General features: G+C 38.7%; 1 protein-coding gene across 5 annotated transcripts in view; it reads right to left on the bottom strand.

Annotated features, from left to right (window-relative positions):
• The window catches only part of BEND6 (BEN domain containing 6), a 75,688-nt gene that overhangs the window by 7,460 nt on the left and 41,454 nt on the right, over window positions 1–26,774 (bottom strand). For 3 of the 5 annotated variants that reach the window (XM_073006102.1, XM_008013657.3, XM_073006104.1), the window contains 3 exons: window positions 4,152–4,366; window positions 2,079–2,271; window positions 920–1,056 (listed from right to left, as the gene is read on the bottom strand). In XM_073006102.1, coding sequence (XP_072862203.1) covers window positions 929–1,056; window positions 2,079–2,271; window positions 4,152–4,366 — 536 coding nt within the window. In that variant the 3' untranslated portion in view covers window positions 920–928. Of the gene's footprint in view, window positions 1–919; window positions 1,057–2,078; window positions 2,272–4,151; window positions 4,367–11,349; window positions 11,433–26,774 lie in introns of those variants that run through there. The other 2 variants (XR_012089198.1, XM_073006105.1) reach the window with 2 other exon arrangements.

Raw genomic sequence — 26,774 nt, 5'->3', positions numbered from 1 at the left:
CAGGCAAAGTACAAGTCAAACATAGAAATGGAAGGAAAATGGAAGGAAAAAAGGAATATACGTGGTGGGCCTTACCATCATGTGTTACCCACATGCCTCTATTAATCAATGAAGATGTTAATGCAATCATACACATGGTTTCATATATTTTCCATCAAAATAGTAGAGAGAGAGGAAGGGTAAGTACAAGTGAGCTGGCCAGGACAGTGGGTGGAAAAATTCCACTTCACAGTTTTGCCTGGGTCAAGGCCTGACTAGAAAGCATATTTACTTTAGAACTCTCTCTAAAAAATTATTCTTTTTCTTAGTATAGGATATGCATCTTGGTAAAAATCCTTATTAAACAATAACAACTAATTTAAAATTTTAAAGAACATGAGAAGCAACATGTAGGATGGTGGAGAAGAACCCTCCACACTTCAGCCAATAGTTTGTGCAAATGTCAGACCACTTTTAGAGCCGGAATTTCAGTCTCATCAATGTACCTAAGAGATTTCCCAAGGGTCTAAATCTCCTCTGTTTTAGAGAGAAATACTTCTTAAATTGTCATGTGTCCTTCCTTTGGCTCCATTCTATCACCACCAAGTTAACAGGATTTCTGTGAAAAAATTTCCCCAGTAAAACACATTTGGAAAACACTACACACTATATCCCTTTCTTAGAGATTTCTGGTGCACATGGGCATGTTAAAAGGGTATCAAAATATCTGAGAAGTTCTGAGAAAGAAAAACTGAATCCAGCATTTTCCAAATTTAAACCCCACTCCAAGTTCTCCCCTTTTGCCACCAAGAATACCTATTAGCCTTTCACAGGTCACTAGTATTTTCTAGCAGAGTAATTGGAAAATGCCATTCCACAGATAAAAGTATTACAACATTTTCTTGCCACATTGAAAGGACTGAAGATTTAAAAGACTTACCAAAAGGATCTATTTAATATCCTGAGAGTTAAGATTTTTGCTTACATTTGGCTTCTTGGTACAGTTGTTTAGCTTTTGCCCTATCATTCTCCTAATTGAAACATCATCCGTATTGGGAAATAATTGTTTTGTTACTCCTGTAAAAGACCAATAACAACACACAAGAGACTTTATGAGTCCTTTGCATCTTGGGGTATGAACTAAGGTAAAACATCAAGTATTCTACATTATAATTTTGTTTCCATTTTACAAAAGTAGCCCAAAGACCCATGAGATATTTAAACAGATGAATATATAGGCAGGTTTTTCTAAGTAAAGCAAGAGATATCAGCAGATCTATATTATCAACTGAGATCCTATGGTAGCAATTAACTTTAATCCTCCTACTTGCTTTAAACTCTAAGTCCTCTTGCTCTAAAACGTTAGGAATGTATTTTTATCCATTCCCAACATTAGTTGAAACAACTAAACTCTGACTGATCTTTTTCTGTATCTGTATGCCTCAGCCTCCCAAACCACTGTGATTACAGGCATGAGCAACCACGCCTAGCCATGTTCTCTAACTTTTAAAGTCAGTCTAACAGTATGTGTGAGCCAAGGGAAAGAATTTCACTGCAGTTGTTACAAGTAGTAGTTTTTTTGTTTCAGGAAGACAGACATTGTTGTACATTAAGAAATGACATATATAGAGCTGGGATTCAGAGAATCCTTAAATTTGTTGGATGTTGCCAAAAAATTAATTGGATAATCTAGATTTTATTTAAGGAGATTCGTTAATTTAAAAACCACAAATAGGATGGTCGAATTAGCCTTTATCTTTCTAGAATGAAAGATAAGAAATATAACAAAAGCAAGGTAGAAATTGTTATTGAAATTTTACTTTAAAAGATTGTAAAAATTTACGTTTCCAAAGCTATAAATTGTATGAATTCAAACTTTTTGGTGATATAAAACTTAGTTTTATTTTAATAACCATTTTTAATGTAAAGTTTTTCTATAAAATTTCCCATATTTAATGAGAACTTTAGACTAACCTGAGATTTTTCTTTCCTAGAAAAAGAAACTTTAAAAAATAAAAGGACCATGAAAGACTACCTTGACCTTAAATGGTAACATGATTTAAAATTCACATGACAATGTAACGCAATGATATTATCACCTATGATTTCTTGAACTTCATTCTGATTCATAGCTGGTTTTACGGCTTTGTCCCTTGAAGTAGAGGATTTTGCCCCTGTCAGGCTGTGAGTGGCCATGTATTCATTTGTGTAAAGTACTTGCATTAAATCATTAATAAACTTCTGAGGCTTGCTCTTGTTACAACGGGCAATCTGCCATTTTTCAATCTGGAACTAAAAAGATAAGAAAGAGTTGAAGTTGGAAAAATAAAGTTCCATATGGAGAAATACATTACTAATTGAGTTAAGGCATAAAAGAAAACAATGTCAACATTTTTTAAGGTAATGTATTATACATATTTTAATATATATTTTACATTTTAATTTAATATATATTTTACATGTCAGGAATTAGAGTTAAGTGTTATCTGTGTGATACTCTTCACTATTTATGGCGTATTTGTTCCAAGGTGTATACAAATTCTTGTTGTGTAAACTGGATTTGTTCCTTTCAGGCTTAGTCCCATACTCAGTGCTTCATCGTAAATGTAGTAGGAAGAATAATGGCCCTCTGAAAGGTCACATCCTAATCCCTGAAACCTGTAACATGTTGCCTCACAGGGCAAAAACAATTCTGTAGATGTGATTAAAGCTAAGTACCTTGAGATGGGAGATTATCCTGGATTATCTAGGTGGGCTCAATCTAATCACATGAGTTCTTAAAAGCAGAAGAAGGAAGCAAAAGCGTAGATCAGGAAAAAGAGACAGAAGAGGGAGGAAAGAACTGAAGTGTAAGAGGGACTTCACCAGCTGTTGCTGGCTTTGAAGATGGCAGAAGTGGGCTGTGAGCCAAGGAATATGATTGCCTCTAGAAGTGAGAATGGCCTTCAACTTACAACCAGCAAGAAAATGGGGAATTCAGTTTTACAACCACAAGAAAATGAATTCTACCAGAGCCTGGGTGAGCGGGAAACAGATTCTGCCCTAGAGCTTCCAGAAAGAAATGCACCTGCTAACACGTTAACTTTAGTCTAGTGAGACCTGTACCAGACTTCTGATCTATAGAACTCTAAGATAGTAAACTTGGGTCATTTGAAATCACTAAATTTGTGATCATGTGTTATATAGCAATAGGTAACTGATACACTAAGATTCAAATATTTTGAATGTTAGATTGTTAGTTAATATTTATCATTGTTGATGGTATACTTACTGAGACTACCTGATTCTAACAAAACTTTGTCTTTTTAGCATCTGTGTCTTGATTAAGTAGAAAAATAGAAGAAGAATTGTGTTCAGCCGGCATGCTGAGGCTGAAATTTACCTCTCAATGATATAAAATTATATAATCCTGAATGTATAGGTATCCTTCTGTCACTGGTATAAGAATTTTAAAGTTCAATGACTTTATCTTTGTCCCCAATTTGCCTTTAATGTTCTAAACTGGGTATTTGTTTCACAAATATTAGTTTTTATTATAAAAGGACAACAGTTTCATGCCTTTGGTTCTCAGATTGATCTTGACTTCCTCAGAGAAGATCTTCTTGCCCCTCCTAAGTCAAGCCCTCCCTTCCCTTTCCCCAGGCTAGGTCGAGCACCTTATGCCTCTTCTTCTTCTTCTTTTTTTTTTTTTTTTTGAGACGGAGTCTTGCTCTGTCACCCAGGCTGGAGTGCAGTGGCGCGATCTCGGCTCACTGCAAGCTCCGCCTCCTGGGTTCACACCATTCTCCTGCCTCAGCCTCCCGAGTAGCTGGGACTACAGGTGCCTGCCACCACGCCCGGCTAATTTTTTTTTTTTTTTTTTTTTTTTGTATTTTTAGTAGAGATGGGATTTCACCGTGTTAGCCAGGATGGTCTCGATCTCCTGACCTCATGATCTGCCTGCCTCAGCCTCCGAAAGTGCTGGGATTACAGAGGTGAGCCACCACACCCAGTCACCTTATGCCTCTTCTTTGTAGTACTTAAGAATTGTACTTAAGAATTGTAATATTCCTATTGCATAAAACTAGTTTATCCAATAGTTATCTGATAAAACAATGATCATTGTCTACCCTTATTTAAATTTTTTATTTAACCGTATTCCAAAGAACAATAAGGCGGTTATTGCACCTGACCTGTTTCTCATCAGTCTGATGCTCTTCTTCAGGCTTTAAGGAATCTGGTGAACTGGAGTTAGAATTACTGCACGTTGAGGCAAATGAATCTGGCGAGGAGTTGTTTGTTGCTCTCCAGAGGGTGGATGCAGATGTAGACATGGTTCCTCCACCCTTAAGCAGAGCCTCAGCCATACCAACCAATTCTTCAAACTGGGTGACTGCTTGTGGTAACACTAAAATGGCAAGAAAAGGTACACTTTACAAATACCATTGGTAAAAGGTACATATGTACATTTTTTTTTGTTGAGTGTATGTGCATAGAAATATGCAGAACAAACTGTTAATATCTGCTGTCTTTGGAAAATAAACATGGCAGGAAAGGTGTTTGGAACATATTTACTTTTATTATTAAATAATTTAGTAATTGCTTAATAAAAATAAAGCAATGAAAAAACATTTGGTTTTTGCAGTTAAATGAATTTGCATTACTTTGTAACTAAAAATAATGTTTTAAAAGTTGATTTTTTTTTCTAGTTGCTGGGGTTTTATTTGAAGATGTTGAGTTGAATCTCTTGTTTGGAGCTATTACTGATTCTATTATCAATAACCTTCTAGAAGCTTACATTAGGCCTGTTTATGTGCCAAGATAAAACTAGCCATTTCTCACAGATGAAAATAAATTTTCTATGACCGTGTATGGTTTATGAGGGAGCCAAATTTCATCAAATTATTAAAAATGTACTGCTACAATTCAAACTTGTGTTGTGATATATTAAAGATGAATTTTGGTAATCAATGGAATATTTTATTTGTTCCGTTTTTTAAAATGGAAACTTACACATTCAAAGTTTTCATGTCTCCATGTAAAATGGTCTTCTCTGTTGTTATATCTAGTTTGTTTCCTAAGGACAAATAACATGTTGTTGGAGTTGGAAGAGATCTTGAACCTTGTCTAATTCAGTTCCTCACTACATGGTTGAGAGAACAGCCTGCTGGAGAGGTGAAAAAACTCTGAAACTTTTTTAATACTTTTCTTAAGCATATTATTAAGCTCCAATTTTAGAATAATTAATGATGTGCAAATCAGTATATATGGTACTATATAGAGTATATAGTATGTAGTATAGTATATAGTATATGGTACTATATTAAAGGAAAATCTACTAAAGAAGAAAATATTATTTTCTGTTCTTTCAAAAACATTTATTAGCACCTCTCATGTGCCAGACACTTATTCCATCAGTAATTACTTATTGAGCATTTAATAATATTAAACATTTATCTCGTTTTTTTTTTCCTCTGTGCCAGGCACTATTCTGAGATCTTCACTGATGTTCTTTCATCCAATACTCATTACAACTCTCTGAGATAGGTATTATCTTTGCCTCTCATTTCCAGATGAAGTCAGTTAGGCAACAAGAAGTTAAGTAATTCATCCAGAGTCACACACAGTGAAGAGAAGAGCCAAGATTCAAATTCAGACTGGCTGCCTCCCAAGTCCATGTTATGCAGATTCTCAGTATTTGCCAACCACTATGCTAGGTGTGAGGGATAAAACTGGGAGCAAAACCAGATGTGATCCATGTCCTTTTGGAGCTTACAGTCTGAGGGGTGAAGGGGAGACTTCTTTACAAACCAGCCTGTGTAGCAAGAATTTTGCCCTGCTCAAAGAACGATCTGGCCTTTGTCCGAGTTCCTGTGAAGTAACTGTTAAATCCTTGGAATTTCCTGACTGACAGGAGTGTCTTCACCACTCATCATGAGCTCCTGGGACCATGCCTGATAGTTTATGCTAATAAGCTGACTCATGGTGGGGCCAAGTCACATGCAATAGCCTTAGGGTGGCAGCTGGCCACAGCCTGAAATCCAGAAAGACCAACCATATGATTTAGAGACTGAGTTCAACCACATGGGCAGGCAATCAACCGATCAATCATGCCTGCATTATGAAGCTCCAATAAAAAGTTTGGACAGTAGAGCTCTGGTGAGCTTCCTGGATAGACAATACTTTATGTGGATTGTCACATATAGATGCTATGGGCATAAGGCATCCTGAGACAACCAAAGCTTGACACATGTGGAAACCTCCCAGACTCTGCCCTCTTTCTTTGGCTGATTCTAATTTGTATCCTTTCCTTGTAACGAATGTTCTGTGAGTTTTTCTATTAGAGAAAATTATTGAATATGAGGGTGGTTTTGGGAAACTCCTGCATGTGTAGTTGGTGTCAGAAGTATTAGGCACTCTTGGCAGTGTGGAGGACACTGCCCTTAACTTTGCAGTTTGGTTTACCTGAGGTATATGCAAAAAATAAAAAATCACAATTCTTAAATGGCACAAAGCAGCAGCATAAGGTGCTTGACCCAGCCTGGGGAATGGGAGGGCTTGACTTGGATGGGGCAAACAGGGCTTCTCTGAGGAAGTCAAGATTCATCTGATAACTTAAGACTGAGCAGGGATTAAATTGCTGAAGAGAATGAGGGGATCATTAGAGGCATGGGACTAGCACCTTCTTCATATGAGGAACTGAAAGAAGGTGAAGTCTAGAACGTAAAAAGAAAAAGGGAATTTGGTATGAAGTGGGACTACAAGAATATTTACTATTTTTTTCCAATTACGTTTGTATATGTTCATTGGCATACATCATTCTTGTTATTTCTGCCTGTGTATCTCTAGTTTTATTAATGTATTTTCTTTTACGTAATTAGAACCATGCTTTATACATTGCATTGTATCATGCCTCTTTTTTTCCAATTAAAATGGTAAGGTGAATATTTTGCCTGTTTTATTAAATCTTCTTGGAAAATATGAGTCTTTAAGGTCTAATTTACATACAGTTAAAGGCAAAACCTTACATGAAGTCTGAGCAGAAATTACACAGGTAAAGGGGACGAGTTTGACAAATGGGTGCACCCATTTAAAACACACCTAATCAAGATAGAACATTTCCATCCTCCCAGAATGTTCCTTTACATCCTGTCTAAATCAATCCTTGGACTTACCTCAGAGGCAACCACTAATCTGACATCTTTAGCTGTAGATAAATTTTACTTGTTCTAGAATTCCATATAAATGAACTCAAACAGTATATTCTCCCTTTTTTTGTCTTTTTTCTCCGCATAATATTTTAACACATCCATGTTGTGTATACCATAATTCATTCCTTTTTATTGCTAACATTCCATTACTTCATAATTAATGTATCCATTCACCTGTTGATGGGCTATTTTCCCTAATATCCAATATATTCATGTTCTGTAACTTATTTATTTATTTACTTATTTTGAGACAGAGTCTCATTCTGTCACCCAGGCTGGAGTGCAGTGGCATGATCTCGAATCACTGCAACCTCCACCTTCCAGGTTCAAGTGATTCTCTGGCCTCGGCCTCCTGAGTAGCTGGGACTACAGGTGTGCATCATGCCAGCTAATTTTTGTATTTTTAGTAGAGATGCGGTTTCACCATGTTCACTAGGCTGGTCTTGAACTCTTCACCTCAGGTGATCTGCCCACCTCGGCCTCCCAAAGTGCTGGGATTACAGGCGTGAGCCACCACGCCCGGTCCTGTAACTTCTTTAAATGCTCCTTTTCTCACTTGGAAATTAGGTTGCTTCCAATGCTTCTTTTTTTCTTTTTTCCCTTCCTTCCTTCCTTCCTTCCTTCCTTCCTTCCTTCCTTCCTTCCTTCCTTCCTTCCTTCCTTCCTTCCTTCCTTCCATCCTTCCTTCCTTCCTTCTTTCCTTCCTTCCTCTCTCTCTCTCTCTCTCTCTTTCTCTTTTTCTAGACAGAGCCCTGCTGTTACCCAGGCTGGAGTAGAGTGGCATGATCACAGCTTACTGCAGCCTTGACTTCCCAGGCTCAAACAATCCTCCCACCGCAGCCTCCCAAGTAGCTGGGTCTGCCTGACTAATATTTTTATTTTTTGTAGAAATGGGGTCTCCCTATGTTGCCCAGCCTGGTCCCGAACTCCTGGGCTCAAGTGATCCTCCCAAAGCACTGGGATTACAGTGGGGAGCCACTTTGCTAGGCCCAATTTTCTTAATTACAAATAAGGCTTTGATAAACCTTCTTGCATCTACATTTTCATATGCACCTCTGATCATGTCAATGCTGTACATTCCTGAGAGCATAACAGCATTAAGAGATATAAATGCTTTCAAGATTCAATTCATATTGCTGAATTGCTCTCTAGAAAGATTTTTCCAACTTACACTCCCACCAGCAATATAAGAAATTGACCATATCACTGTGCCACCAACAACAGGTGTTAATCAGTAACAACCATCTTCATTTTTTTGATAGGTTAAAATCTTAGTACCTTTAAAATTACAATTATTTAATTATTGTGAAGTTAAATATAATTTGTTTATTGATTATTATAATTTCTTCTATCAATTATCTATTGGAGCATGGGATCTTGGTACTTTTTCTATTTTATAAAAACTGAAATGGTTTTTGTAGTGGTTACAAGAGTGCCTAGCACATTATAAGCAGAATGTATTAGCTTTATTATTAACTCCCTTATATATTAAGCATTTTAACCTTTTATTTTTCTTGAGTTGCAAATATTTTTCTCAAAGTGTTTATCTTTTAATTTTTATAACATTTTAAACACACACAATTTAAACTTTCATTTTAGTTGAAAGTAGCAGTCTTTTCTTAGTATATTATCCGTTTATTTTATACTTAGAAAGTCATTCATCACTTAGATCAGTTAAATATTCACCAATAATTTTGTAGAGTTTAAATATCTTTTCACAAGTACGTTGTTTTCCTGGATATATATTTTTTTTAACTTTTAATGAAAAATTTTAAACAGAAACAAAAAGAGCAAATTCTCCCATTTCAATTCATGGCAAGTCTCATTCCACTTATACCCTGATCCCTTTTCTCCCCCAAATTATTTGATGCAAAGCACAGGCATCATCTCATTTTTATCTGTAAAAATTTCTGTAGGCATCTCTAAAAGGTGTATTTAAAAATATAACTGTTAACACCACTACTACAGCCAGAAATAGATAACAATAGTTTTTAAATATCATTTTTAAAAACCATAGTCAATGTTCAAATTTCTCTGATGGTCTTATTTTTTAAGTTTGTTTGAATCAAGATCCAGTAAGGAGTATACGTTACAACTGGTTGCTGTCTCTTCCATATAAACTACAGGTTTCCTCTCCCTTCCTAGTTTTTTCCCTTGCAATTTATTAATTGTGGAAACTGGGTCATTTGTCCTGGAGAATTTCCTATAGTCAGATTTTGCTGTGATTGCACCCTTTGGTGGTATTTGACATATTCTCTGGTTCCCTGTATTTGATGTAGATTGGTAGTTAGATGTGAAGGGTTGATCGGATTCAGGTAGTGTTTTTAACTTCCATCAGGTGGCATTTAATGCCTGGCTAGCTTTTTTGTCATCTCAGCAGCTATGAGTGATCACTGCATAGATTCATTATGTTATGATGGGTTGTAAAATAGTGACTTTCTAATAATTTTCTTCTTCATTTATTAGCTGGAGTTCTACAAAGGGAAACTTCCTCTTATCAACTGTTTGGTTACCCAGAAGTTCATTTCATATAGTAATGGCAGGATACATGCTTGATTTTGGTTTGTATGTGCCAATTTTCAAAATTACGAGTTGTTTGTTTTCAGATGATCATTACGTTTTTTTTCTTTTTTGAATACCACTATGAACTCATGTATTTAAACATATATTAATACAATATGTGTCTATCTATTGTGGTTGTCATTCTTATTGATGCTCAAACTGTCCCATCTTTGGCTTGTGGGAAGCTCTTCTAGTTGACACATCTGCATGTTCTAACTTCCTTGCTTTCTGATATGACAAGATGTTCCTGTATATTTCCTGCTTAAGCTTCTTCACAAGTCTTATTCTGTACATTTCATATGCAAGACATGGAGTCTGCCATTTATCCAAGGAGTCATCGTTCCCTTTAACGGTTAATGATATTACAAGGGCACATCTAATTGCTAGGAGTGCTCTTGGCTATTGAGTTCCTGTTTTTAGGACTATTCAGGGAACCATATTAGAAAACTTGTTTAAATTTGATTTTATTTAATATTTTAGTTATACCTATTCATAGGGCAAATAATGATGTTTTGATACATATAATGTATAATGATCAGATCAGGGTGATTAGCATATCTATTACTGCAAACATTTATCATTTCTTTATGTTGGGAGCATTCAAAATCCTCCTTCTAGCTACTTGAAAATATATACTATTGTTAACTATAGTAATCCCACAAGGATATTGAACATTAGAATGTATTCTTCCTATCTAGCTGTAATTTTGTATGCTTTAATAAATCTCTCCCTACCTCTCCCTTCCCCCTACCCTTTCCAGTCTCTTGTATCCTCTGTCCTACTTTTTAGTTTTACGAGATTAACCTTTTTTTTTTTTTAGCTTCCATATACAAATGAGAACATGCAGTGTTTAGCTTTCTATTCCTGGCTTATTTCACTTAACATAATGATCATCCCTGTTGCCAAAAATGACAGGATTTCATTCTGTTTTACGGATGAATAATATTCCATTGTGTATATATGCCACATTTTCTTTATCTATTCATCTGTTGTTGGACACTTAAGTTGATTCCCTATGTTATCTATTGTGAACCGTGCTGTCTCCACAGTGGCTGTACTGTTTTTACATTCACACCCACAGTGTATAAGAGTTCGCTTTTCTCCACATCTTCACCAGAATTTGTTATTTTTTAATCTTTTTGATAATAGCCATCCTTCTTGGGGTGAGATGCTACCCCACTGTGGTTTTGATATGTATTTCCCTGGTGATCAGTGATGTTGAGCATTTTTTTCATATACCTATTGGCCATTTGTATGTCTTATTGAGAAATATCTGTTCAGATTGCCCATTTTTTTTCTTTTTTCTTCTCTTAAGAGATGGTGTCTCTATCGGTCACCCAGGCTGGAGTGAAGTTGTGGCAGGCCAGTTCTCCCTGACAATCACACAGGCAGGCCTGCATGACAGTCACACAGACAGGCCTGCCAAGCACTCCAGTTACACAGACAAATTTCCACAGCACTGCCTTGACGTTGAGCAAATAGTTAAACCTAGGGAAATCAGTGCCCAGACATCAAAGCTAGAAATGAAACATGATCAGTAGGAGCCTTGCATGGGCTTCTCCCTAACCTGGAGCAAGCCAAAATAATAGAGACAGTCTTTGATTCCTAGCGCCAGGACCTGTATCTGAGATGAGTCAAGGTAACAGAGGCAGCTGTTTGAACAGATTCATTGGAGAGTCTAAGGCAGCTCTCTGGACCAAGCTGTAAAGGAGATAAGATAGAAATAATCACTCTGGTACCACAGTAGACAGGCCTTGAAGGTACTGGGGCCATTTTAATCAGACTTAGCAAGCATTTTTGTCTCTGATCTTCTAGTTGAAACAAAATTAGTTACCAGTAGACTTAGGCCAATGCTATACTGCACATAGGCACATAACCCCAACCTATATAAGCACTAAGAAAATTGCAACACTTTGAGTTGGTCTGGTGGAATTATCTCTGGCCTTCTCCCTGTATCCAGTTACAGCAATAAATTCCCTTCTTTCCTAGTTTGTTTGCTTCCTGTTATTGGGCCTCGAGAAAACACAGCTGGACCCAGTTTGGTTCCAGGAACAAAGTGGCATGATCACAGCGCGCTGTAAACTTCCGAAACTCCTGGACCCAAGCTATCTTCCCATCTCAACCTCCCGAGTAGCTGGGATTACAGGCATAAGACACCACACCCAGCTCATTAAAAAAATTTTTTTTTTTTTTTTTTGTAGAAATAGGGTCTTGCTATGTTGCCCATGCTGGTCTCATACTCCTTGCCTCAAGTGATCCTCTAGTCTTGGCCATTTTTAAATCAGAATGTTTGTTATTTTTGCTTTTGTTGCCTGTGCTTTTAAGGTCCTATTCACAAAATATTTTCCCAGACCAATGTCCCGGAGTGTTTCCCCTATGTTTTCTTCTAGTAGTTTCATTGTTTGGGTCTTAAATTCAGGTCTTTGATTTATTTTGAATTGATTTTTGCATAGGATGAGAGGTGGGTGTCTAGTTTCATTCTGCAAATAATTATCCAGTTTTCTCAGCACGATTTTTTTTTTTTTTTTTTTAATTTGAGACATGGTCTCACTTCCTCTTCCAGGCTGGAGTGCAGTAATGTGATCATGGCTCACTGGAGCCTCAACCTCCTGGGCTCAAGAAATCCTCCCACCCAGCTTCCTGAGTAGTTGAGACCACTGGTGTGTGCCACCATGCCAGGCTCATTTTAACAATTTTTGTAGAGATGGGTCTCCCTGTTTTGCCCAGGGTGGTCTTGAACTCCTAGGTTCAAGTGATTTTCCCACCTCAGCCTCCCAAAGTGTTAGGATTATAGGTGTGAGCCACCGTGCCTGGCTCCAGCACCATTTATTAAAGAAACTACATTTCCCCAGTGAATGTTCTTGGTGGCTTTGTCAAAAATCAAATGACTATCGGTATGTGGATTAGTTTCTGAGTTCTCTATTCTGTCCCATTGGTCTAATGTGTCATTTTTAAGCCAATACCATGCAGCTTTGGCTACTACAGCTTTGTAGTATAGTTTGAGGTCAACAGAGTGATACTTCCAGCTTTGTTCTTTTAGCTCAGAATTGCTTTGGCTATTCAGGGTCTTTCACGAATCCATACAAATTATAAAAAATGTTTTTTCTATTTGTGTGAAAAATGTCATTGGTATTTTGATAGGAATTGCATTCAATCTATACATTGCTTTGGGTAAACTACAACTTTTTAAAGACAACATTTATTATGTGTTCAAACCAGTACTTCCCATTCAAAATCAGAACATGGAGTTTTAATTTAAACTGTATTGTTATGTTCTTAGTGAGTCACCTGGTGTGAAATGAGAAGGTAGCTTGGAATATCAATTTTCCCAACACATCCTTTTCCTGATTGACTTGGAGGACTTGCTACATGACTACATAGTTTTCAGGGCCCAACACAAACAAAAAATTCAGTGCTCATTGTTCAAAACCTCTAAAGAATTTTAAGATGGTGACAGCAGAGCCTTTAACCAGTATGTGGGCCCTTCTAAGAGCAGGGCCTTATGTAACTGCACGTCACACATCTACAAAGCTGGCCATGTTGAATTGTGACAGAAAAAATTGTAACAACAAATACTTGCTATGTGCCAGGCTCTGTTCTGAATGCTTTCCCTGTCACTCAGGTGAGTACTTTATTATTTCCATTATTTCCATTTTAGAGATGAAAAAAAGGAGGCACAGCATGGTTAAACAACTTGCACAAGGTTACACAGACACTAGGTGGCAGAGCAGGGCTTGAACTCAGGTGCTTTGCTTTCCCAAATTTTTACCTCTTTGCTCCTATGCCACACTGCTTCTTCCAAGATCTGTAAAGACTGAGTCTCTACAGTTTTTACTTTCTGTAGAGACAAGAGTCTCACTATATTGCCCAGGTTGGTCTCAAACTCCTGGCCTCAAGCAAACCTCCCTCCTTGGCCTCCCAAAGTGCCAGGATCACAAGATTGAGCCATTGTGCCTGGCCTGAAAGTGTCTTCCTATAGGTTTTTCAATGAGTTTTCCAGTTTTCACACTACCAGTACTACCATAATTCCTTTCACAGGCCCAATTCCTGAAAGCTTTTGCTCTTGATGTAATTTAGCCTATTTCTTTTTAACTTCTCTCCCTGTCTTCTGCCCACCTACATCACAGATACTGGAGTTCAGCTTTTTTCAGATTTTTAAGTCAGTCACCATTCATCCATCTGCTTTTCAGCTTCTAAAATTTTATTGGCATCTTTTATCTGGTGTAGTCTTCTCTTGAGTTTTCTTGGTATCTTTTATCTGGTGTGGTCTTCTCTTGAGTTTTCTTGGTCCTTGTGGTTTTATGGATTTTACTACTTATTTCTCCTAACTAACTGTAATTTTGTACCTGTTGACCAACCTCTCCCTATCTCCCTCTCCCTTACTCCTCCTAGCCTCTGGTAACCAGTATTGTACTATTTCTGGATCAACCTTTTTAGATTCTATATATAAGTGAGATCGTGCAGTATTCATATTTCTGTGGTTGGCTTATTTCACTTAACATAATGTCTTTGAGGTTCATCCACGTTGCTGCAAATGACAGGATTTCATTCTTTCTTATGGCTGAATAGTATTCCACTATATATATATGCCACATTTTCTCCATCCCTTTGTCCATTGATGGACACTTGGATTCCACATCTTGGCTATTGTGAAAAGTGCTGCATCAAACATGGGGGTGCAGATATCTCTTACACATAATGATTTCCTTCACCTTGCATAAATTCCAAGTAGTGAGATTGCTAGATCATATGGTAGTGCTATTTTTATTACTATTTTTTTTGAGACAGAGTCTTGCTCTGTCACCCAGTCTGGAGTGCAGTGACACGATCATAGCTCACTGCAGTCTCAACCTCCCAGACTCAAGCAATCCTCCTGCCTTAGCCTCTCGCATAGCTGGGACTATAAGAATGAGCCACCATGCCCGGCTAATTTTTAAATTATTTATAGTGGAGATGAGGTCTCACCTTGTTGCCCAGGCTAGTCTCAAGTCCTGAGCTCAGGCAATCCCCCTGCCTTGGCCTCCTAAAGTGCTGGGATTACAGGCATAAGCCACCATGCCCAGCCCTATATTTAATATTTTAAAATATGCAATATACCCAGGTAACAAACCTGCACATGTACCCCTTGAATCTAAAATGAAAGCTGACATTACTTAAAAAAAAAAAGTGGGCAAACAATCTGAATAAACATTTCTCAAAAGAAGACACAGAAGGCTGGGTGCAGTGGCTCACGCCTGTAATCCCAGCACTTTGGGAGGCCACGGCGGGCGGATCACCTGAGGTCAGGAGTTCGAGAACAGCCTGGCCAACATGGCGAAACCCCTTCTCTACTAAAAATACAAGGAAATTAGCCAGACGTGGTGGCATGCACCTGTAGTCCCAGCTATTTGGGAGCATGAGGCAAGAGAATTGCTTGAACCCAGGTGGCGGAGGTTGGCAGTGAGCTGACATCACACCACTGCATTCCAGCGTGGGCAACAGAGCAAGACTCCATCTCTAAAAAAAGAAAAAAGAAAAAAGACACAGAACTGGCCAACAAGTATATTTTAAAATGCTCAACATCACTAATCATTAGGAAAATGCAAATGAAAACCATACTAAGATCTCACCGTACCCCAGTTAGAATGACTATTACTAAAAAGACAAAAAATAACAAATGCTGGCAAGGGTGTGGAGAAAGAGGAACTCATATGCTTGATGGGAATATAAATTAGTACAGCCATTATGGACAACAGTATGTCCATAAATATACTGACAACAGTATATTTAATATTGGTTTTCTAATAGTAGCCATTCTAACTGGTGTGAGATGGTATCTTACTGTGGTTTTGATTTCATTTTTCTGATGATTAGTGATATGGAACACTTTGTCATATGTTTGTTGGCCACTTGTATGTCTTCTTTTGAGAAGTGTCTGTTCGTGTCTTTTGCCCGTTTTTAAATGGGATTATTTGTTTTTTGCTTGTTCAATTTTTTAAGTTCCTTATAGAGTCTGGATGTTAAACCTTCGTCAAATGTGTAGCTTGCAAACATTTTCTCCCATTCTGCAGGTTTTCTGTTTACTCTGTTGACATTGTCTTTTGATGTGCAGAAGCTCTTTAGTTTAATTAGGTCCTACATGTCAATTTTTTGTTTTGTTGCAATTGCTTTTGAGGACTTAGTCATAAATTATTTTCAAGGACTGATGTCCAGAATGGTGTTTCCTAGGTTTTCTTCTTGGATTCTTATAGTTTGAGGTTTTACATTTAAATCTCTAATCCATCTTGAGTTAATTTTTGTATATGGTAAAAGGTAAGGATCCAGTTTTACTTTTCTGCATACAGCTAGCCAGTTATCCCAGCACCATTTATTGAATAAGAAGTCCTTCCCCCATTGCTTATTCTTGTCAACTTTGTTGATGATTAGATGGCTATAGGTGTATGGTTTTATTTCTGTGTTATCTCTTCTGTTCCATTGGTCTACATGTCTGTTTTTGTACCAGTACCATGCTGTTTTAGTTACTGTATATTGATAGTATAGTTTGGGGTCAGATAATGTGATGACTCTGGCTTTGTTCTATCTTCTTAGGATTGCTTTAGTTATTCAGGCTCTTTTTTGGTCTCTTATGAATTTTAGAATAGTTGCTTTCCAGTTCATGACATTAGTAGTTTGATAGGAATAATGTTGAATTGGTAGATTAAGCAGTATGTTCATTTTAATGGTATCAATTTTTCCAATCCATGAGCACGGAATGTTTTTCCATTTTTTTGTGTGTCATTTGTGATTTCTTTCAGCAGTGTTTTGTAGTTTTCCTTGTAGAGATCTTTCACCTTCTTGGATAGATGTATTCCTAGGTATTTTATTTATCTATTTATTTGACTAATGTAAATGGGATTGTGTTCTTGATTTGGCTCTTGGCTTGAATGTTATTGGTGTGTAGAAATGTTACTAATTTTTGTACATTTATTATTATTATTATTGGTACCAAATTTCTTTATTTGAAGGAATGGTACAAATCAAAGAACTTAAGTGAATGTTTTGGTACATCTTATAGAAAAGGTAAAGGAAACCCCAACATGTATGGACTGCCTTGGTCATCAGGGAAGTCACTCCATGGATATGGGGAAATTAGCTTAAGGCTTAGCTTTCATTATCACCGTCTCCCAGGGTATGCTTGTCAAAGAGATGCTCTGCCAAGCCAGATTCTGGTGCTCCCATCTTGTGCAAGTTGGTCACGTGGTCACCCAATTCTTGGATGGATTTCACCTGCTCATTCAGGTGCTGTGTCTCAATGAAGTCACACAAATGGGGATCATTTTTGTCAGTGGCCAGTTTGTGCAGTTCCAGTAGTCACTGATTCACATTTTTTCTTTCCAAATGTAATGCCCACTCCTTTGCATTTAGCCTGTGTAGGAGGTGTAGAGCTCCAGGTTGATCTGGAGGTTGATGGCAGCCTCTGAGTCCTGGTGGTAGTTCTGGCGCACCTGCGAGGGGGATGTGGTAGTCATGGCGGTGGCGGTGGCTATGCGGCGCTGGAGGCCTTGCGACGGTCCCAGGGTGCGGTGAGGAGGTGGCGGCGGGCTGGTTATGGGCGGCTGGCGGGGGTAGGGGGGACGAGCGCCAGGTTCTGTCCAAGCACTGTTGAAGCAGGAAACCTTGGTGACTCTCGGTGAAGAAGGTCTGCCCTACATTTATTTTGTATCATGAAATTTTACTAGAGTTGTTATCATTTCCAGGAGATGTTTGGCAGAATATTCAGGGTTTTCTAGTATAGACTTATATTGTCAGCAAAGAGAGATAGCTTGACTTCTTTTCCTGTTTGGATGCATTTTATTTCTTTCTCTTGCTTCATTGCTCTGGCTACCAATTCTAGTACTAGGTTGAATAGGAGTGATGACAGTGGTCATCCTTGTCTTGTTCCAGTTCTCAAGAGCAATGCTTCTGGTTTTACCTGTTCAGTATGAACTGGCTGTGGGTTTGCCACAGGTGGCTCTTATTATTTTCAGGTGTGTTCCTTTGATGCCTAGTTTCTTGAGGGTTTTTATCAAGAAAGGACGTTGGATTTTATTTAAAGCTTTTTCCACATCTATTGAGATGATCATAAGGTTTTTGTTTTTACTTTTGTTTATGTGGTAATCACATTTATTGATTTGTGTATGTCGAACCAACCTTATATCCCAGGAATGACGCCTACTTAATAGTGGTGAATTAACTTTTTGATGCACTGTTTGATTTGAACTGCTAGTATTTTGTTGAGGATTTTTGCATCTATGTTCATCAGGGATATTGGCCTGTAGTTTTCTTTTTTCATTGTGTCTTTGCAAAGTTTTGGTATCAGAGTGATGCTGGCTTCGTGGAATGAGCTAGAGAGGAGTCCTTCCCTTCTCAATTTTTTGGAATAGTTTCAGTAGAATTGGTAGCAGCTCTTTGTATATCTGGTGGAATTTGGCTATGAATCCATCAGGTCTGGGTGTTTTTAGTTGGTAGTTTCTGTTGTTGTTGTTGTTGTTGTTGTTGCTGTTTGTTTTTGAGACAGGGTCTCTCTCTGTCACCCAGGCTATAGTGCAGTGGTGTAATCACAGCACATTGCAGCCGCCATCTCTCGGGCTCAAGCAATCCTCCTGCTTCAGACTCCTGAGTAGCTGGGACTACTGGCACGTGTCACAACACTTGGCTAATTCTTTTTATTTTTAATAGATATAAGGTCTTGTGTTGTTGCCCAGGCTGATCCTGAACTCTGAGATCAAGCAGTCCTCCTGTCTTGGCCTTTCAAAATGGTGTGATTACAAGCATGATCCACTGTGCCCAGCAGATTTTTTATTATTAGTCCAATTTTAGTACTCGATATTAGTCTGTTTAGGGTTTCAATTTGTTTCTGGTTCAACCTTAGGAGAGTGTGTGTTTCCAAGAATGCATCAATTTCCTCTAGATTTTCTAGTTGGTATGTGTAGAGGTGTTCATAATAGTCTCTGAGGATCTTTTGTGTTTCTGTGGTGTCAGTTGTAATGTAACCTTTGTTGTTTCTGATTGTGCTTGTTTGGATTTTCTGTTTTCTTTTCTTTGTTAATTTTGCTTGCAGTCTGTCAATCTTGTTTATCCTTTCAAAGAAAAAACTTTTAGTTTCATTGATTCTTTGTATGGATTTTTGGGTCTCAATTTTGTTTAGTTCTTCTTTGACTTCTTTTTCCTTCTGTTAGCTTTGGGGTTTCTCTTGTTTTTCTAGTTTCTCTAGGTGTAAAGGTTAGATCACTGAGATATTTCTAACTTCGTGAGGTAAATGTTTAGTACTATAAACTTTCCTCTTAACATTGGTTTTGCCGTATCCCAGAAATTTTGGTATGTTGTATTTCTTTTTCATTAATTTCAAAGAATTTTTAAAATTTCTGCCTTAATTTCATTGTTTACCCAAAGTCATTCAGGAGCAAGTTGTTTAATTTTCATGTAATTGTGTGGTTTTGAGAGATCTTCTTGATATTGATTACTATTTTTATTCCACTGTGGTCCGAGAGTATGGTTCATATAATTTCAATTTTTTTGAATTTATTGAGACTTGCTCTGTGGCCAAGCATGTGTTCAATCTTGCAATATTTTGCATGAGCAGATGAGAAGAATGTATGTTCTGTGGTTGATCGGTGGAATATTCTGTAGATGTCTCTTAGGTCCAATTCATCAAATGTCCAATTTAATTCTAGAATTCCTATGTCAGTTTTCTGCACGAATGATCTGTCTAATGTTGTCAGTGGGGTGTTTTCAAGTCCCCCACTATTATTGTATGGCTGTCTAAGTCTTCTTATAGGTCTAGAGTACTTGTTTTATTTATCAGGGTGCTCCAATGTTGGGTGCATATATATTTAGGATAGTTAAGTCTTCTTATTTAATTGAACCTTTTATCATTATGTAATGCTCTACTTTGTCCTTTCTTTTTCTATTGTTGGCTTAAAGTCTGTTTTATCTGATATAAGAATCATGACCCTTGCTCTTTGTTATTCTCGATTTGCGATATTTCTCTAGCCCTTTACTTTGAGCCTATGGGTGTCATTACATATGAGGTCTACTTGTTTTTTTAATCCAACATACCACCCTGTGCCTTTTAAGTGCAGCGTTTAGACCATTAACATTCAAAGTTAATACTGATATGTGAATTTTTGATCCTATTGTAAAGTTGTTAGCTGGCTGCTTTGTAGTTTCTATCATGTGGTTATTTTACAGTATCTGTGGAAAATGTACATAAGTGTGTTTTTGTGGTAGTGGGTATCATTATTTTGTTTACATGTTTAGAACTCCCTTAAGAAACTCTTGTAAGGCTGGTCTAGTAATAACTCATTCTCTTAGCACTTGCTTGTCTGGAAAATATTTTGTTTCTCCTTCACTGATAAAGCTTAGTTTGTCAGGATATGTATGTCTTGGTTGGAATTTCTTGCCTTTAAGAATGCTGAAAATGGGCCCCTAACCTCTCCTGCCTTGCAAGGTTTCCGTTGAGAAGTCCACTGTTCACCTGATGGGGTTCCCTTTGACATTTTTCTCTAGTGGCTTTTAAGATTTTTTTTCTTGCCAGGTGCAGTGGCTCATGCCTGTAATCCCCAGTACTTTGAGAGGCCAAGGTAGTGGATCACTTGAGCCCAGGAGTTCAAGATCAGCCTGGACAACATGGCAAAACCCCATCTCTCCAAAAAATAGAAAAATTGGCCAGGCATTGTGATGCATGCCTGTAGTCTCAGTTACTTGGGAGACTGAGGTGGAAGGATTACCCAAGCTCGGGAGGTGGAGGTTGCGGTGAGCAGTGATGGCACCACTACACTCCAACCTGGGCAACAGAGACCCTGAGACCCTGTCTCAAAAAAAAAAAAAAAAGATTTTTTTCTTCAGCATTGACCCTGGAGGGTCTGGTGACTATATGTCTTCGTGATGTTCATTTTGTATAGGATGTAACAGGTATTCTCTGGATTTCTTTTTCTTTTTCATGTGGGTATGATTTTTTTCTTTTTTTTTTTCTTTCCCTAAAATGTTTTTTTCTTTTTCTTTCCCTTTTCTCCCTGTGGCTGTAGTGAATACTGGGTAGGGTCTTTTGGCTTCGTTTCTATAGGTCTATGCACTTCTGTTGGCAGGTTTCATATTGGGCTGTGCAGTTTGACCTACAGGCCAGTACATGGCACTTATAGGTAAGAGCTGGCTGCAACCAAAGTGGCTGGGTATGGACTTGATCCTTGTTTTACTGAGAGAAGTTCTCTGTGGTCTCAGTCAATGGGCTGATTGGTAGAGTACACAGTGGTCTGTGCTCTCTGCTTAGCCGCAGGAGAAGGAGGGACCAAAATGGGCAGGGCTGGATGGACAGGTCCACCTACAGGTCCCCCATAGCAGACACAAGCATCAGTACTGAGGGGGAATCCAGTGGGTGGCCACCAAGTGCCCAGAGGTGTGCCTAGATGTGGAGCTGGGAAATCTCCTTGGCCCCAAGCTCTCTGCACAGGCATGCGGGAGGTGTCCTAAACTAATCCAGGAGAGTGAGTGCAATAGATGCCTGGAGATCTGCTTGAATGTGGAGCAGTGAGGATCCCCCTGCACCTGGTTCTCTGCACAAGAAGGGTGGGGCAGCTCAGGCTGCTGAATCAGCTTAGCAAGTGCTCCTCTGCTTGGGCATGAAGCGGAGATGGCCTTCATGCCATCACTGTACAGAATCTCCATGAATCTCTGTACAGAAAGGGTGGGGTGAATCAAGCTCCTGATCCACATGAGCAGGTGCTCTGAATACCTGGAGATCTGCCTGGGCATGGAGTGGAGAGAGTCCCATTGCACCAAGATTTATGCCCAAGAAGGGTAGGGAGCAACTCAGGCTGCTGAACCAGGTGAGGGGGTGCTCCTAATACCCAGACACCTGCCTGGGTCCTGTGAGTGAAGCAGAGAGGGAACTGCTGCACCATGACTTCAGGGGAGTGGGCTGATGAACCCAGCAATTTTCTTGCCCATTTTTAAACAGAATTATCTGATTTTTTTCTATTGGGTTGTTGGAGTTCCCTGTATTTTCTGGATATTAACCCCATGTCAGATGCAGAGTTTGCAAACATTTTCTCCACTTTGGAGGTTGTCTCTTCACTCTGTTGATTGTTTCCTTTGTTGTGTAGAAGCTTTTTGGTTTGATGTAATTCTATTTGTCTTTTTTTTTTTTTTTTTTTTTTTTTGCTTTTGTTGCCTATGCTTTTGGGGTCTTATTCAAAAAATCCTTTCCCAGACCAATGCCACGAAGCATTTCCCGATGTTTTCTTCTAGAAGTTCCACAGTTTCTGGTCTTAATGTTTGTCTTTAATCCATTTTCGGTTGTTTTTTGGAGTTTAAAAACACTGATTTTTCATTCTTTACTAAAATGTCATTACTTACAAGAGTCAAGTTTTTGGCTGATGCTTTGTTTTTCTTAGGTGTACACATGATAAATACTGACTATTTAATACCTTTCTGTACAATAGATATGTCACTTATTTTCTTTTACATCCTATTGTGTTGGTCAGTTGTAGTGCACGAGATATGTATTAAATGCTTAACACACACACATAGCACACACACACGTTTGCCATCCTGAATGTCTAGAATGGCATATTCATTCTGCCATTTTTCTTAGTTACCAGGCTTTATAAACATAGAAACAGCCCTGATTCTTAAAGAGTTAGGAACATTATTGCAAACAAAGTAAATAATCAGCATATAGTCTTCTCTTAGACCCCTTTCTTAATAGTATTATACAAGAGATTTCAACTTTCTGTTATCTTCCTAGTTCCAACTGCAGCTTTACAAGAAGGCCTGCTATGACCATGCCATTAACATTATAAGCCACTCCCTCTCCCTCAAAACGTAATCCTTTTTTGCAGCCTCTATTTTTTCCAAAGCACCTTTCACCATCCAACATATTATATAATTTACTTAATTATCTTTTGTATGTTTTTTAACCATCCCCTCTTGCCACACACACACACAAACACACACACACACACTCCATGAAAGCATGAATCTTTGACTGTTTCGTCCATTGAGTTTCCTAGGTACTTAGAATAGCCCCTTTCACATAGTAGGGACTTAATAAATATTTACTAAATGAATAAATGGGCCTGGCACGGTGGCTCACGCCTGAAATCCCAGCACACTTTGGGAGGCAGAGGTGGGCAGATCACGGGATCAGGAAAACACGGCCATCCTGGCTAACATGGTGAAACCTCATCTCTACTGAAAATACAAAAAATTAGCCAGGTGTGGTGGTGGGTGCCTGTAGTCCCAGCTACTCAGGAGGCTGAGGCAGGAGAATGGCATGAATCCAGGAGGCAGAGCTTGCAGTGAGCCGAGATTGTGCCACTGCACTGCAGCGTGGGAGACAGAGTGAGCCTCCGTCTCAAAAAATAAATAAATAAAATGAATAAATGCAGAAATGAACACTGCAGTGGCAGTAGGCACTTCCTGACTTCTGTTGCCACAAGTCCAGTCAATTGCCAACTTTACTACTTTGTTTCTAGGGCTAAATTCTAGTGTGTGTGTATGTGGTGGGGACATGTGGAGATAGACAATATTAAATAAATAATAGATGACACAGACTTGCAAGTGCCGAAAAGGGAACAAAACAGGGGAAGATAATATAAACTGGGAGATGAAAGGTTGAAATTTTAGATGGGAGGAAGATCAGGGAAAAGTTGAATTAGCAGTGAAGATCTGAAAGAAGTGGGGGTTCAAGGCCTATGGATAACTGGAGGAAGAACATTCTGGGCAGAGGGGATGGAAAGCACAAAGATACTGAAGATAAGATCATGCCTGATGTCTTCAGAGGGAAAGTAAGTGGTCCAGTTGTCTGGATCACAGAGAAGGAGAGGATGAGGAGTAGAAAACAAGGCCAGATAAGTAAGTGGAGGAGAGGTGGCCAAATCATGTAAGGAACCAAAGATCGTAAAAGGACTTTAATTTTTATACTGAGTGAGGTACGAATTCACTGGAGAGTTTTAAGCACAGGAGGACATGAACTGGTTTACATTTAACAGAATCATTTGCACTGCTGTGTTGAGAATAGACCTCATAGGAACAAGAATAGAAGTAGCGATGCAAGTTACAATGCCACCTTAATTATATAGGTGAGAGGTAACAGTGGCTAGGACCAGAGTAGCAGCAGTAGGGGTGGTAAAAGGGATTGAGTTTCAGAAATATTTTGAAGGCAAAGCTAGTGAGATTTGCTAATGGACTGAGTGTGGGGTGTAAAATAAATACAGAAATAGAAGATAACATGGAGATAACATCATAGTTTCCGACTTAAGGAACTTGAACAATGAAATTAACATTAGCGGCCGGGCGCGGTGGCTCAAGCCTGTAATCCCAGCACTTTGGGAGGCCGAGACGGGCGGATCACGAGATCAGGAGATCGAGTCCATCCTGGCTAACATGGTGAAACCCTGCCTCTACTAAAAAATACAAAAAAAATAGCCAGGCGAGGTGGCGGACGCCTGTAGTCCCAGCTACTCGGGAGGCTGAGGCAGGAGAATGGTGTGAACCCGGGAGGCGGAGCTTGCAGTGAGCTGAGATCCGGCCACTGCCCTCCAGCCTGGGCAACAGAGCGAGACTCTCTCTCAAAAAAAAAGAAAAAAAAAAAAGAAAAGAAATTATCATTAACTAGGATGAGGAAGAAAGAAACAGGTTGACGGAGGTGGGGAATGTAGTTTGAAATATGTTAGCCTATCAGTCATGTCAAGCATGCAGTTAGACAATGAGTTAAAGATGCCCAGGCAGGAGATAGAAATCTGACAGTCATAGCTCATTGATTTTTGTGTGTGGTTTTTTTTTTTTTTTGACAGAGTCTCGCTATGTCCTCAGGCTGGAGTGCAGTCATGTAATCTCAGCTCACTGCAACCTCTACCTCCCGGGTTCAATCAATTCTCGTGCCTCAGCCTCCCAGGTAGCTGGGACCATAGGCATGCAATACCATGCCTGGTTAATTTTTGTATTTTGACTAGAGATGGAGTTTCATCACGTTGCCCAGATTGGTCTCAAACTCCTGGTCTCCAGTGATCCACCTACTTTGGCCTCCCAAAGTGCTGGATTACAGGTGTGAGCCACTGCGCCCAGCCTCATTGATGGATATTTACACCATATTATTGGAGTCGGTCATCTAGAGAATGAATGCAGATAGAAAAGAAAAAAGTCGAAGTACTGAGCCAGGGGAATCATAAAATACTTAGAGGATGAGATAATGAATCAGCTAAATGGAACAAGATGGAAAGACCAGCAATATGGGAGGAAAGCTGGTGAATTTGGTATCCTGGAAAGCAGGTAAAGAACCTTTTTCAAGGACAGAGAGTTGTCCAAATGTGTCAAAATGCTGGTAACAGGACACTTAAGATGACAATTGATAAATGACTATCGAGGTTAGCAATGCAGAATATCATGATTGAACTGTGTCCCCTAAAAAGATGTGTCGGAAGACTAACCCCTATTACCTCAGAATGTGATCTTATTTGGACATAGGGTTTTTACAGATGTAATTGAGTTGAAATGAGGTCATTAGGGTGGGCCCTAATGTAATACGACTGGTGTTCTTATACAAAGGGAGAGGTTTAGGTACAGAGAGAGAAGCACACAAGGAGAACATCCTGTGAAGATTGGGGTTATGCTGACTTATTCAAGGAACAATCAGAAGCTAGGAGAGAAGCCTGAACAGATTCTTCCTAGCACCTGCAGGGGGAGTATGGCCCTGCTGACACCTTGATTTTATAATTCCAACCTCCAGACTGGTGAGAGAATAAATTCCTGTGGGTGAAGTCACCCAGTTTTTGGTACTTTGTCACTGCAGCCCTAGCAAGCGAATACATGGAGATGACTGATGATCATAAGAGAAATTACAACGAAATTAAAGGATCTAATTGAAGTGGGATCCAGAAAGAATAACAGGGAGGAAACTGAATAGAGTGTGTATAGTCAAGACTTTTAAGGAGTTTTTCCATAAGAGGAAGGAGAAAAACAGAAGGTAGAGAAGCAAATGGTCTGAAGGGGAGGTTTTTTTTAAATAGGAGAAATAATAGGATGTTTGATACTAATGGGAATGATTCATTAGAGAAGGAAAATCTGATCTTGCAGGAGACGGGACAGAATCTCTGAAGCAATGTACCTGATTACAAAAAAGGGGATGGGATCTGGTGCACTGAAGGAGATTGAGACTCACAAGGATAGGTTATTCATGAATAAGAGGAAGTAAAGGGGGCACAGAAGCACAGGTGCAAGGAGATGGCAGTGGCTTCATATCCTCCCACTTCTCAGCGAAGTAAGAAGTAAAGCCATCAACTGAGAGTTAAGAAGACTGAGAATTGGCAGAAAGAGAAGAAAATGAAATGGCAATTTGGAGTGTGGGAGAGAGAAGAAACTGGTCATAGTAAGTGATTATTTTCATATGCTATTGAAGCTGATTGGTACTCTGTATTTAAAATTTTCTCTTCTATATTTATAATGAAATTTAGCCTACGGTTTTTTGGGGAATGGATTATGTGTCAGGTGTCAATAAAAATATATAACAGCAATAATAACTACCATTACTGAGTTCTTCCCTTATGCCAGGTACTGGGTAAAGCATTTCTACCGATTCGCTCATTCAATTCTCATAGCCACAAGGAAGTCATATATTGCCTTCCTCTGCTTTTTGGATGAGGAAATTGCAGTGGGGGATAAGGGCACAGTGAAATAATATGGCCAAAGTTTTAAAGCAAAGTTGGGCTTCACGCCAAGGTCTATAGCTCCAAGATTAATGCTTTTAACTAGCAATTCATGCTAATTTTATAAACTAGCTTTTCATCCTATGCTAAGTTCTGGAAGAGATTATGTAAAAATGGGAATTATTTATTCTTTGGAAATCATAAAAAACTAGTCAAAAGAAAACATCAGTTTTAAAAACATAATTTTTAAAATGAAGAAATAAGGCCAGGTACAGTGGCTCGCACCTGTAATCCCAGCACTTTGGGAGGCCAAAGCAGAAGGATGGCTTGAGGCCAGGAGTTCGAAACCAGCCTGGGTAACACAGTGAGACCCCTATCTCTATGAAAAATTTTTAAAACTAGT

The sequence above is a fragment of the Chlorocebus sabaeus genome, chromosome 17 (genome assembly GCF_047675955.1).
Source record: "Chlorocebus sabaeus isolate Y175 chromosome 17, mChlSab1.0.hap1, whole genome shotgun sequence".
In the NCBI taxonomy this organism is placed as follows: Eukaryota; Metazoa; Chordata; class Mammalia; order Primates; family Cercopithecidae; genus Chlorocebus; species Chlorocebus sabaeus.
The sequence above is the reverse complement of the archived record's forward strand: the minus strand, read 5'-3'. Positions and strand labels throughout refer to the sequence as shown.